Source organism: Gavialis gangeticus, unplaced genomic scaffold, assembly GCF_001723915.1.
Source record: "Gavialis gangeticus isolate Ggan-Ray unplaced genomic scaffold, GavGan_comp1, whole genome shotgun sequence".
Taxonomy (NCBI): domain Eukaryota; kingdom Metazoa; phylum Chordata; order Crocodylia; family Gavialidae; genus Gavialis; species Gavialis gangeticus.
Window position 1 is genome coordinate 41,878,731 of NW_017728993.1, and position 14,552 is coordinate 41,893,282.

Sequence of the window (14,552 nt, forward strand, 5' to 3'; positions counted from 1 at the left end):
GCGGCCGGGGGCTCGGGCGGCTCCGGCTCCCGGCCGCGCGCCGAACGCCGGGTGACCACCATGCTCCTCGTGTTGCCAGCGCATGCGTACAAGCACCACCCACTTCCGGCTGCGCCCAGGGACAGCGCTCCGGGTGACACGCGGTGGGCGGGACCGCGGGAACCACGTGACCCGAAGGGACGCGCCCCTCCCCTCAACCGCTGCGCCACGGGGCAAGGGGCGGCGCCTTCGAGCCGCTCGGCGCATATGGGCGTGGCTCAGGAGCTCGCGCCTGTCCGTTGGGGCGAGCCCAGCACCCGGCCGGGGGCAGCGCCGGGCCTATGAAGGTGAGAGCGGGCTAGAGGCGGCGAACAAGGGACGTTTAGGTTGAAGACGAGGAAGAATGCCTCACTCGGAAGAAAGCTTTGGCTGGGACGACCGAGTCGGGAATGGTCCTGCTCGGTTCAGGGGGTTGGACTAGATGTGACCTCCCGCGGTCCCTGCCGCCCTCGTTTTCCAGGATTATAAGTAGCACCCTCCCACGCAAGCCTTCTAGTGCGTTTTCCACCACCCACACCCCTCCGCAGCTTGGAGAGCAGCAGTGACTGCAGCAAGCTGGGCTCCCTCCCCTCACTGCCAACGAGATGCATTCCAGCATCCTGCCCGATCCTGCTCATTAGATAAGAGCAGCCCGCCAAACAAGACAGGCTGCAACAAAGGGCTCTGTTAAAAGGAAACGTTAGTAAACAGGAGAGGGACAAGACACAAACGAGTGAGTGCTTGTGGTTATCCATGCCCTCATTTAATCACAGGAAGAATTCTGACCACTCCAAGCATCCTCCCGTCAGCGCCAGGACAGGCCTGTACATGGCTGTGTCTCTGCATGGATCCTAGCCCGGGACACTGAAATAGGAACACCCTAGCCAGTAACGACACTTACATTTCAGCTAGTTAAAGTGGATATGCTCCAACATTAGACATTCAAGCTAGTTCATTTATTAGAAAGATTTGCGAGTAACATACAGTTGAAAGTTGTGCCTTTTCCTACCCCTTTTTAGACCACTGAAAGCTGTACAGATGGAAATTAGAATAAAGGAATAATTAATGATACTTGAGGGGAGATCGCACTAACATGGCAGATAGAAGCAAATTCTTCAAGTTCATTCTTTTTTGTACTTGTTTAGCTTAAATTTGTGAGCAGAACCTAGGTTTCAGTTCAATGATAAGGCCAAGGGGCACCTACTACTCCACATCAAACTGAAGAGTATCTTTTGAGTGCTCTGATGCTGTTCTCTATATTGTCATTTAAAGGCAGAACATGAACAAAACAGTCATCTCTGCTTAAAACTACTGGTGCTAAGACACTTCAAATGATTTCTAATATAAAAATAATAGTGCACATTTGAGAACATACACAAATTCAAACATTTTAAAATAAAGTTCAGTTAAAAACCTTGGCTTCTAAACTTTTCACAAAAGGAATTCCTGTCTCCCTCTATTTAATTCCTACTCTCATTAAATGGAAGCATCATGCACACTCAAAATATCACTAATCAGATAACTGCTTGACAAAAATCACTGCCTGACTGTAGTGCTACTTATAATATTAATACATTATCAACCCACTGAAGTTTAAACAACTGTTTCTTCCCACTCTCCAAAAACAAGTAGCTGTGTTAACATTGTTCTTATGGGTCATTTAAGGATTTATTTCCTAACTAGGAACCATCTGTGCATTAATCTTAGCACAATTGCCAGTTTGTAGTATTAATGCTTTCAATTTTGCAGATTTAAAATATATGCATGTTGAGCAAACTTGCATACAATACAATGAATCCCTGTCAACAGTCAGGCTCTTGTATGCTTAGTATACATAACAGAACTAGTTTCTACAAATCATAACAGGTATTTGTAGTAATTTTATTTTTTAACTAGTAAGGAACACACTTAGACACAAGGACCTACACGCTGGCCTTTGCTGACCAAAATTTGATCAGTAATTTTAACTTACAAAGGAAGGAAAATGTTTCTAAAATTGCACCTTGGCATTATTACTGGCAATTCCTTTGCTCCACCAAACCTACTTCAAGTGACTGGAAATGCTCTTAGGTCACACAGGTATTGTAGAACTGAAAGGTCTATCAATATCATTAACATTTATCAACGTACCAAGTGTTTGTAAGTGAAATTCTAACTCAATGGAATAGATTAAAGTTAATGTCTTATCTTGACATTTTGGACAGTGCAGAAAGATATTCTGGATGCTGACATTGCTTGCTACCTGCCTATATGACCAGAATACAGAATGTTAAATGTAAATTCATACTTTTTACCACAAGCTTAAGACTATATAAAACTACATTGAAAATTACCAGCATACAGCTTGATTACTACTCCCACTGAAATAAATTACAAAATGCTTAGTGATTTCAGGTGCAGCATCAGTCTTTGTAATATGTAATAAGCAAGTAGAATGACAGCTAATGTTTTCAATATAAATTTCTAGACCTTTAAAATCACAGTTGGTAACATAATTCCTTTGCAAGGGAAAGACGGTCAATTTAAAACTTAAGTTTAACACTGGGACATTTTTCAGATGAAAAGAGGAGCCAATCTTCACTCTAGCACTGGTATCCTTTAGGGTCAGAAGCCAACATTACTGCATGGATTAAGCTGGCACCAGAAATTAACAAGAACTCAGGCTTTGCAGCTAATAGTGGTCAGAAAGTCTTATCTCTAGGTCAGGGGTTGTCAAGCAGGGGTACATGTGCTCCTGGGGGTGCTTTGAAAGGTCCCAGGGCGTGCGGGGGTAGGCGGGTGCTCACAGGAGCAGGGCCAGGGCAGGGCAAGAGCAGGGCTGCAGACACTGCACTGCGGCTGCTCCACCACTCATCACCCCACCCCACCCCACCCCACATCTGGCTGCTTGCCCCCCCTTTCCCTACCCCATTAGCATCCAGTCGCTCATCCACACCCTGACCCAGGTGTATACTTATTAAAAAAGGTTGAAAACCCCTGCTCTGGGTGACACCTAAGCACCAGAAAACTTGGTAGCCACCTCAAATTAAAAAGATATCTCCAGTGTATACGATTAAACAATACACACTCCAGCACGTACTATGTGCTCTGATTTGGTTGATTTTCAAGTATCTATGGCTCTTGAACATTTAAAAACAACAGATTAAAGTCAAAACCAGGCACCTTTTGGCTCCATATTAATTTGGTTTTTGCCCACTTATTTCAGGCTTAGCTAAAAAACATGCATAATAGCACATTTCATAACACAAGACAAAATCTCATCACTCCCATTTATAAGAGGAATGAGCCACAGGAATACATAGACAGACAGTAGGAGCTAGTATAATCATTGGAATATTTTGGAAGAGGGCCACATGTTTGCTTTTTATTTTTTTTCAGCCACAAGGGACATTTTATACCAAAAAATAAAAATAAAAATTGGGCTGTCACTTAGACAGGAAAGCAGCTTAGTGCTATATATATTAATCAGATTCCAATTTAGTCTATTAGAGAATTTTTTCCTTAGGAAAAAAACCCGCAGAACACCCCCTGAATGATCAATTTCTATACAATTGCCAAACTAGTAGCAGCAAGCTCTTTAGAAGAAATTCAACATATGGAATTTCTTTTTTGAAAATAAAAATATATACATTTTTATATATTACCTCAATGGGAGCCAAAATATACTAGTGAAAATTTTACAGCACATTACTCTTCCAAAAAAAGAAAAAAAATATTTTCAGTATTCTCTTTACAGATCATTTCAATTAGAAAACAACAGTTTAATGTAAAACAAAAGTATTTCATACATTAGTGAATTGATCTCTAGGTTAGGAAAGAAATATACAGTGTATGATATGCCTTGGACTTACTGATACAGCACTGCAAATTAAAAATTTTGGTTTTGTCATAATTTTCACCTCTGTTAAAGTCTTCATGAAAAAAATCCAAAGCACTAAGACAGCAGACTGCTGTCAAAATGCAATACATTATGAAGAAAGATTTCTTTTAGCTTGCAAGATATAGCCTTTGGATTTGATAATTCCTCTGCTTTTAACAATGACAGAATACCGGAGAAGCCACAAGGGAGTCCATTCATGTGCTTGACTGTTCTGGATACTTTCTTGAAGAGCTTCTTGGAAACTTGCTTCACAAAGCAGCTCTAAAAGTAAGATATGTATAGTGTTCTGGGTAAAACTTAAGCATACTTTAATTAGCAAATACTGTAATCTTCATTATAAAGCAGAACTGTCCAACTGATAGACTGCATGTGGCTCATGATGAGGTTAAGACTTGGCCCAGGGGAACCCAGGGAGCCCAGAGCTTGCACAGAAGGGGTAGCCTCAGGGCCATGGGGTGTTCCCTGACTGCTCAGAAGCTAGGCAGCCCTGCTATAAAGGTTTAAATATCTCAATAAATAATGTTACACAAAGCACCTGGTGATACACCATCTATCCATTCTTCTGAAATGTGTTACAGGGCAAAAATCTGAAAGTTATAGCATAACTGCTGCACCAAGTCATGAATTGGACTAATTTTACCCAAAGGTCTATTTGAAAGGTGGTCAGTCACTACAGACATAAGCTTTGATGATACAATATGAATTTAAGAGAATTACCTAGACGTTTAGGAGGGGAAAGGGTCAGTGAGGGAGCAGAGAGGGGAGGCACTTTTGTTTGACAGTTTGGTCTAGTTAAATCTTTAGAAGAGCTAGATTCATCAATGGACAAGTTTAAGACTAAATCCAAAGTACTGAGCATTTTTAATTCCCACTGAAGTCAATGGAAGATGAAGCAGCTCAGTTCCCTGAAGAATGCGACAAGTCTGAAGATCACACACTTTTGTCCCTACTCTGCAAATACTTCCTTATTCCAATGTTAAGGTAAAATGGCCTTAACAGGCATTGTGAGATTGCACTGCAGAGGGTGGGAGGGTTGGGGGTGTGCACATTTGGTGTACTGCCATCCAGCTGCAGTGAGCTAAAGCAGGCACTCCTTCCAAGAGGAAAGCCCTGCTGGGTAGCCATTCTTCCTGCAACAGGACTCTGGGGTTGACTGTGGCACAGGATGGCCAGTACTCATAAGCAGAGCTGACCCTAAGGGATGGCAAGGCCTGTGCAGGTGGTGCACAGCCAGAGCATGGAGCTGGTGGTGTGCGGCAGCACCTGAATGGCACTGTCCACGGGGGCCCCCCCAAGTGTGGTTGCCCTTATTTGCCCCTTACAAGGGACAGCTCTGTTCATAAGCACAGCACAGCCCTTCTTGCTCTGCCTCCACTTCAAATCCCAGTTTCCCTCCCTCTAGCTTGGTAGTTTATGGTAAAGCACATTAAAGAATTTACAGCTTGCAGGGTGCATTTGGGGTTCTACACAGCACTGCAGTTCCAGCTGGCAATATCCATGGGTCACAGAAACATCAGTTTTGATACATGTCCACAAACTGATGAAACAAGACTTGATAGTACTGGAAGGATTTCTCTGGCATCCTGTTGACTTGAAGAACCCAGGCAGTTTGTTTGCTCATGTGCATTTGAAGACTCACTATACCACACAGTTGTGTGAGTTTTGCCTGCTTGATATTTTATTAGTTGATTTTTGTTTACTTAGACTAGTATCCAGGAAGTAGGTCCTGGTAGCAAGGGCATCGATCCTTGCTTTTTGGCTGGCTAGACATTGGTTTGATGGCTGCTTCTGCCATAACAAAAGAGATAAGATGGTTTTTGGTAGGCCTTCCCCCTCTTCCCTAACAATTAGTAGTTAACACGCCTCAAGAAAATGAGATGGATTTGTAAACAGCCTAAGCTATGTTAGGGGCAAGAGGGGTTACTTTGGCAGTCAGCAGGGAATGCTTAAGATGAGCATGGATACATGGGCTGCACTTTTTCAATTCAGCCTGACTAGAAGGACAGGTACGTTGTAAACAGCAGTGGAAAAAAAGACCCTTCTCTTGTCAGCACCCACAGGTTGATCCTGCTACTTTCTCCATAATACCTGGCCTCTACCTGAATGAAAGATAAACATTACTTGCAAAACTAGGTTCCCTGCAAGGTAGCAAGAGCTGCAGGTTCAATTTTTTTTTATTAATACATAAGAAAGCAAACAAGCCAAAGCTGAATCACTAATTCTTACTTTATGCTGTTTAAAAATTAAGACATTCCTAAGAACTTATTGCATCTTGCATAACTCCCGGACCATCAAGTCTACAGCATTACTATCTTAAAAATTAAGCTAATTCATAAACAGCAGCATACATTAAGATAGCTATTGCTCAAATATACCAATAATACCAAAGAGCCTGGTATTTTTGAATTCCAGAACTTGACTGGGGGGCAGTGGCTGCATCTTTGAGCCCTCGCTTGCCTAGCCTCCAGTGCCTTGTACTTAAATCCAAGACAACAGCTTTTATGTTATATGAAGGGGGAAAACATCTCATCTTGGATTTAAGTGAATATGCCCAAAACAGTGAACTGGGTCAAACAAGTATGATACACAATACTTATTGGTATGATATGTGCTCTCAGGTTTTTTTTGGTTTTCCTACTGAAGTATCCCAGGAAATATAAAACAAAACTTGGACAAGCATATAACAGTAATTGATAAACCTGAATCCAAATCATAGGGTTTAACCACCACAAAACCTATATATCAAAATGAAAATGTTGCCAATTATGTCTGAAATTATCTTCTCTCAAATTTGTCAGATTAAACATTACAGCCTCACCTTTTGGATCATTATGAGTTAACAGCTGTATGTCAAACTCTTTTGCAAATGCTGTGAGGTCAGGTGGCATCACGCAGCAAGAAGCTAGATTTACCTGGTTACTACTTGGTTTCACCTGAAAGAAAAATAAATTCTCTTTAGGAAGAACTAGAAGAAGAAACAAATTAGTACTTTAGAAGCATACAAACATCCTTTACTGCATAAGAAAGTCTGTTCCAGGTTCATTATCCTAGCAATTTAACCTGAACCTTGTTTTAAATGCCCTACTCATCAGAGAAGTGAGCTTAATTTTGCAAGACACCAAACTTCAACTCAGTGGGTGCATCTACACATGTCCCTATGGCACCTTTGTTACTGTGCCATCGTTTAGTACTTCCTTTTGGAAGTACTAAATGACAGTGCAGTAACAGTCTGTACTGCACCATGCACATAAGTGCAGTTATTTTTAGCTGCTACATCACTATAGCAATGCATTATAACAAGGGAGTGCATTGCTACAGCAACATAGCTGCCGTGTCATGGTTCTTGCCCGCAGATGTTATGTTGCCATAGCGCATTGCTACGGCAATGCAGCATCATGTGTAAATGTGTCCAACATCAACTTCAGTGGGAGCTGAAAAAATTTAGTTCCTTGCAACATAGTCCTAAATAAAGATGGACCTCACTTTGACAGTCATCATGGTAAAATATGCATAACAGTTTTGGCTTTCTGTCTGTTATGTCATTGGATCAGCAGTTCTTTGTTTCCAGTAGAAGAGGAAGGAATTAAAAACAAACTAACAAGTCTAATTGTAGACTAAAATAGTGTAGTACAACCAAATTATCAATTTTGCTAAGAATATAACATTTGTAGCCATGCACACCCTTAAATAAGAGCCTAATCCAAACTTAAGTTGAAAGGGTTCCTTCTCCATTGACTTGAACAAACTTTGGAGAAGGCTGTCAATGCATTTACTGTTGACCAAAACATCCAGTCAATATTTGCATAAGATTTTTCTTCTTCCTTCACTTGGCACAAATGACAAAAAAAGGGTCAAATAAATACCCTTAGAGGATCTACTATGTGACTACAGTCAGACAGCAGGGGTGTCAAATACACCTGGTCCTGCAGGCCAGATGAGGGACTGTGAACCAGTCTATGGGCCAAATCAGGGCTTACGAGAGCCAGTGCACAAGACCAGTCTGGCGGGTTGCTGCATACAGCACGCTCCCCATGCTGACCCATTTGTGCTGCATGCAGTGTGTACTGGTCCCACTCTGGGACTTTCGCAGCCTGTGGTGGATGGACTGGACCCACAGCCCAGAATGCAGGCTGTAGGTGGTGTCATGCCAATTTGGCAGCACACATCCTGGACTGACCACCTGTGCCATATCCAGTGTCGAGTTCAGCCCATGCACCAGACCAGGTTAGCAAAAGTCAGTCAGAGATCCCCAAGCCATATGTTTGACACCCATGACCTACAGCATTCTTAGTTGGAGGTTCCAATTACTGGTAAGAAAACAGTAAATCCACCTACTAATGAGAGTTTAGATGACTTGGAAACAAATGTGTGCACAGAGAAGTGCAGACTTTCACCTGTTGAATGTTACAGAAACTAAAAAAAGAAAGCTAGATTGGTCAAAGAACACCTCCTGCTCCATGTTCCATATACTTTGTTTGTCCCTTTCACCCTTAAGTTTACTATATAAACAGCATCTTTCTGAAAGAAAAGGCTTCCTATTAAAATAGAGAAGGCTATGGGTAATGATTTATAAAACAACAAAAACAGCATCCTGGAACAAAATTGAAGAGTTAAGAAAAATTAAATGAATAAATGAATGGCAAGAGGAGTATTCAAAATAAAGTCTGTTGTTCAAATTTGATAGTTTAATTAACACTGATTTTAAAAATCAAAAGTATAACAGTTGTATAATTGGATATGATATACCAGGAAAACAACAGTTACTACAGTTACTGCAGGTGTGTAATTTGTTCTTACCTGTGCCCAAACGTACAGCTGCTCTAGCAATGTTTTATCTAGATCAGAGGTACCTATGGCAACAATCTTTTCATTTTGTACTAAGTTTTCAAGTTCTTGCCAGTAAGGTTGTAAATATTCTAGGGAAAGGTTTATTCCATCTTCAATAGGAGGTGGAGCAATAATCACAGAATCTAACTGGGCAACCCCAAGGGCAGAGCATGCTGAGAAAAATAAAAACAAATATCACTGTTTATACTTTTATCTCAGCCTAAGCAACACAAACATTTCAAACAAAACATACACACAGCTTTTCTCCACTTATTCCTCACTCACCATTTTATAACATTACAGAACGTTTGTATTCTATGACAGAATGGTTTCCCAAAATTAGGAGCTGAAGTCTGAATATCAGATACAATCTCATGATGGAAATCTTGAGCAAAGCCTGTAGGCTCTGCATATTTTCTGATTTTACTGTCTTCCCTCCACTTCATTTTGTAAGTAAATCCAAGACAAGGGACTTTCCCCTTCCCCCAGTGCTAACTGGGGGAAAGCTCATTTTAAATTCAAGTAAATACAACATATAAATTAGATGATTCCCAGTTACAACACTCCCAATCTCCTCTTGTGTAAGCCTGTGACCTTTTACTTCTGCTATTGCACAAACAATGAAAAAATTATAAAAGATGTGGTTAGCAGACCTAGTGAATCTACACTTAAAATGGCAGCAATAAAAAAAGAGGTAGAGAAGCTTGGGACAGATAATTTTATAAAGGTTAAAATCATGAGATTTCTGAGCTAAATATGAATGAAATCAAATCCACTTAAAATTGGCAGATCACCCACGCATCTCCTGGATGATGGGCACAGCATGTGTTTGAAAGCTCTGTAATCATATAGTGAAATGAAGTGTAAAGGTAAATCTCATTTTCCATTCGTTAGTAACAACTTCATAATCATTTGAAGAGATATTTGTGTGACATCTTTCCACTGCCTGCTAACTTGGTCAAATTAAGAGAGACAGTCCAACAACACAGGGGTAATATTAATTAGATGATCAAATGAAATAAAGAACATATACATTTTCTCATGCATCTTTCAATAGCTAGAATTGAAAAACTGTATAAAAAGGCAAAAAAATTGGAAATCCTTTTTTTCATATCCTTTCACAATCACCTGAAAAGAGCACAAAATGTTTTATTCCCATCAAATGCTTTATCTAGTCTCTTTCTAAGTTAAATTTTCATCTGAGGCTATTTTGGTGCTTTGTCAAAAGGAATCTCTCCAGCAGGGGGGAGAGGGAAATAACCAAATGTGAATTTCATTTTCATTAACATCAGTGAACTTGTCAAAGTAGTTATTCATAAAATGAATGTAATATCTTCTCTGTAAGATGGCTATCTTTACATCAAAATGCTTTTCCAAAGGGTTCTAGGATTTTCACACTGCTCTATAGCTCTCATCTCTTTTGAAACTTTCTTAAAATGAGAGCTATTTGACACTTTCTGAGTCAGGATTCCTTCCAACCCAATGAATTTTCAAGATTCTATGAAGTTCAGCATTCTTGGTTATTTCCCTTAAAGATTTGATGCAGTTGTTTTTTGGACAAAAACCTCAGACATAACAACATTAGATATTAATACATTACACTTACTTCCAAGAAAATTAAAATATTTCAAATTAACTGTTTCCAGTGTTGTCATTATTTTGCCAACACCAGCATCATATAGAATACTAGGCATAGTGCTACAGTTCCCATAGTGTTAGAAAACAGATTAAACTAGTTACTGTTGCAACAATAATCACTGCATCAGATATAATCAGCGACGAATCTCAAGCAGAACAGTAAGTTTGGCATAAAGAATTAAGGCACTGCTCCTGCAACTTGATCTGCAGCAGTGACTACTTAGAACAAGGGGTCCCACTGAAGTCCAGGGACCTGCATTACATTTAAACTTAGTAACTGAACCAACACATATATTAGACCTTAATTCAATATAATTGGTCCATTTTTAAGAGCATGACTTCAATTTCTCTAGTGGCAAGAGCTTGTGACAATGGCAAATATTGATTTTCTCTTTATCACAGAGGAAGACTATACAAAACTAATACTCAGATTAAAGAGAAAGGTATGTTTGTATGTCTTTTTTAAACAATCAAGCATAGAAAGATTTACACATGCATTTCAGTTGCACACTTACCCATGTTAACTGCATCTCTGATTGATGATGAGTTCGACCCTACAATGAAAAGTTTTGCTGTACACCAAAGAAAGGGGAGTCAATAATTAAAACCAAATTTCAGCTGCTAAAGAATACATGGAACAGACATTTCCATTCTTTATTAATGATGTATAAAATTTACATTTTGGCAAGAACTAACGGAGAGTTTTTAGACACTTGCCGGCCATATATGGAACTGAAAACATTACAGAAAATGGCATTCTAATGCAGGCAAAAAGAGTTGCACTGAATGCAATCAGAAACCCCATTTTAAGAGACTAGTACAGGCTAGGGACTGACTGGCTAAGAAACAGCTCTGCAGAAAGGGGCCTGCGGGTTACGTTGGACAATAAGCTGAATATGAGCCAACACTGTGTCTTGTTAAAATGAAGGCTAACAGCGTACAGGGCTGAATTAGTAGAAACATTTCCAGCAGATTTAAGGAAGTGCTTTTTCCCTTCTTTTCAGCACTGGTAAGGCAACATCTGGAGAACTGTGTCAAGTTTTGGGCCCCCACACTACAGAAGGATGTAGACAAATTGGAGAGAATCCAGTGAAGGGCAGCAGAAATGGTTGGGGCTGGGGCATGTGACTTCTGAGGAGAGGCTGAGGGAACTGGTTTTATTTAGTTTGGAGAAGAGAAGATTGAGAAGGGATTTAATAGCAGCCTTCAACTGCCTGAAGGGAGGTTCGAAAGAGGACACAGCTATACTGTTCTCGGTGGTGGCAGATGACAGAACAAGGAGCAATGGTCTCAACTTGCAACAAGGGAAGTTTAGGTTAAATATTATGAACAATTCTCTCCCAAGGAGGGTAGTAAAACACTGAAACAGGTCACCCAGACAGATTGTGGCATCTCCATTTTTAGAGGTTTTTAAGATCCGGCTAGATAAGCCTTGGCTGGAATGGGGATAGTCCTGCTTTGAGCAGGGGTTGGACTAGATGACCTCCTGAGATCCCTTCCAACCCTAATTTTCTATGATTCTGTGAAGAGGCCTTCTGGAAGCGAGATAATGTCTTGACCAGGTATCAGTTCAAAGCCACAATTTTACCGTTTGGGTATTCCAAGCACCAACCACATTACCGTACTTTTAAAGTAAAGTCATCAACTCTATAGAACCAGGCCTCCATCATTTATTGAAACTTAACATTTACCAGAGTTCTATACAGTTTGACTTTCTCCTCCAAGTTCATCATATCCCATAGAAAGAGTCATTCAGAAGGCAATCCTGTTTCCAGTGCTATACTTAGCTACAGATGAAGACAAACATTTTTGGACAACTAATATTAAAAAGAGGACAAAGGTTTGTAATAGGCATTCAAAATCAACACAAAGAAGGCAGAGAAGTGAAACACTGATAATTTTACTGCTGCATCAAAAACAAACCATTTGAACATGTACTGATATCAATTAGCTCACCAAGTACTGTACAGAACTGAAGGATGTTCTGTTCGTAACAGTAATATACAGCCTTTTTCTGAAACACTATGAAAATATTTATCTTTTGACTTTCTTCCCACTATCTTCAACAGTGTTACATACAAACTTAAACACTTAGTGAGATGTGGCCCAGACAAGCTACAGTTAGCATGAGACTGCTTTCATTTCCAAAAATCTCTAGACATATCTAGAGAGATGTCAGAAGACTGTTCACCCCCAAAAATGTAAGGCTACTGCACAGTATTTTAAAGAACTGGCAATCAAATTGCACAAACCTGACCAATTTTTTAAAACGTGTTCTGAAAGTGGTCCAGAACAATGCAACCATGGAACAATGCACGCCCCCAGAGGCTGGGGGAGCAGTGACCACCTGCAGGTGTCAGCAGCAGTGTCAGCAGTGGGGGCGTGGTGGCAGCAAGCTCCCCCAAGCGGTCATGGCAGTGGGGTAGGGTGGTGGCAAGTGCCAACTGAAGATCACCCACAGATGACGCCAACAGTGGCGGCCAGCAGCAATTGGCAAGTGCCCACAGCCGCCACCAATGGTAATGGGTGGGCAGGGTGGCAAGCAGCAACCACCCACAGGCACCACTGATGCTGCAGCGCTTTTCTCAGGGGGTGTACCCCCTATGCGTTGCAAATATATGCTACTATAGCTTTGGTTATAAACTAAGGATTTAATTTAATTGATGTTTAAACCAGTCCTGGTGCCAATAGATCCCCAAGAAACATTCCAGCATGCGAGGATTCCTGGAGCACAGGAATGCTTCAAACTCACCAAACAGCATAAACCAATTTGCTGTTATAAACCAGCATAAATAAATGTATACAAAACTCCTTCCTCTATTTTTTTAAGAATATGAGATTCTTAAAGGAAAGGAGGTTACACATCCATTTTACTAAGGGCAGATCTACTCTGTAGACTGCACCGTAGTGGATAGATACCCAAGGCTGCTATAACACGTACCAGAAACAGCCCAGCCACAGCAGTGTAGGGAACTGTTATGAAGCTGAGTAATTTACCCTTATCTTTACTGTGCTCCTGTGTCTAGAAGAATGGTTCTCAACCAGGGTGTTGTTCTCAACCAAGGCGCTTTCAAGGATGTTACAATCCCAGCACTGCCACAGGGTGAAACTGCCCTGCATGCTTCTGTTTCCAGAAGACACCATGCAGGGTTGGACTGGGAAGGGCTACTGCAAGCCCATGCACTTTGGTTGTCACTGGCCAGGTGGGTATATGCCACATGCCCCTGCAGAGCCAGACTGGGAAGCATCTGTGGCACTGTGCTGCAGGAAACCCTTAGCCAGTCCCCTCCCCACACCCCAACACTCCCCATCTGCTCCATGTGCAGCCCAGTACTTTGTCCCTGCTGGCCAGGCATCCTGGACTCTATCCCTTACAGTCCAAATTATTCATATGAATAAAATAATAAATATGGATTAAAACTAGGATTCTGTTTATAATACAATAATCATGATATGTTTATGTTAGTTTTTTAATGGGCTTCCATTAAATTCTGAAAAGTTTTTTTGGGTGGGGGGGAGGCAGGAAAGTGTCTTGAGTCAAAAAGTTTGAGAACCACTGGGCTAGAATGCTCTACCTGACCTAGTTTATTTAAAGCTACCTCAGATCTCTCTTCATTATACTGCAGCTCAGTTTATACATACCTTAAATCAATTTCTAAACTAATTAAATTTAAATCAGTGAAGTTCTCATTGTAGCTAAAGCCTGGCCTGAGACAGAGCCAAGTTAACCAAGTGGTCAAAAACAATTAAATGGATAGAAATAGAATGTCAATATACTCTAGTGGTAGGGCAGGCTATCTTTTTCCTTTCCAATATTGCCTCTCCTGCCTTCTCTCTCTCTCCAGGTATATTTCTCACTAACAGAGTAGAGCAGGCTGAAGTTACAGGCCCTGTCTCTAAAGAACATTTCTGCTACCAAACCCAAGTAAATGAGCTTGCTTAGTTAGAATAAAGCTGTCAAGTTTCAGTTCTCTGAATCTTCAAGTTTCATAGTTTCATAGATTTAGGGTCGGAAGGGACCTAGTAGATCTTCTAGCCCGACCCCCCGCCAGGGCGGGAGAACAACAAAACCCCAAAACAAAAACGGGACTCAAATGAGTCCAGCCAGGTAGGCATCCAGCCTCTTCTTAAAGACCCCCAGGGTAGGGGCCAGCACCACTTCCCTTGGAAGTTGGTTCCAGCTCCTAGC

General features: G+C 41.0%; 2 protein-coding genes and 1 long non-coding RNA gene across 4 annotated transcripts in view; 1 reads left to right on the top strand and 2 right to left on the bottom strand.

The window, feature by feature from the left end:
* DNTTIP2 (deoxynucleotidyltransferase terminal interacting protein 2) overlaps window positions 1-77 on the bottom strand; it is a 9,530-nt gene extending 9,453 nt beyond the window's left edge. Inside the window, exon 1 of the mRNA XM_019501631.1 lies at window positions 1-77. Coding sequence (XP_019357176.1) covers window positions 1-62 — 62 coding nt within the window. The 5' untranslated portion in view covers window positions 63-77.
* Window positions 78-3,758: 3,681 nt separating this feature from the next.
* GCLM (glutamate-cysteine ligase modifier subunit) overlaps window positions 3,759-14,552 on the bottom strand; it is a 16,676-nt gene continuing 5,882 nt past the window's right edge. For both annotated transcript variants that reach the window (XM_019501634.1, XM_019501633.1), the window contains 4 exons: window positions 10,879-10,935; window positions 8,696-8,898; window positions 6,717-6,831; window positions 3,759-4,159 (listed from right to left, as the gene is read on the bottom strand). In XM_019501634.1, the coding sequence (XP_019357179.1) occupies window positions 3,987-4,159; window positions 6,717-6,831; window positions 8,696-8,898; window positions 10,879-10,935 (548 nt within the window). In that variant the 3' untranslated portion in view covers window positions 3,759-3,986. The remainder of the gene's footprint in view (window positions 4,160-6,716; window positions 6,832-8,695; window positions 8,899-10,878; window positions 10,936-14,552) is intronic.
* LOC109286851 overlaps window positions 4,077-14,552 on the top strand; it is a 14,937-nt gene continuing 4,461 nt past the window's right edge. Inside the window, exon 1 of the long non-coding RNA XR_002094694.1 lies at window positions 4,077-4,165. This is a non-coding gene — a long non-coding RNA (uncharacterized LOC109286851). The remainder of the gene's footprint in view (window positions 4,166-14,552) is intronic.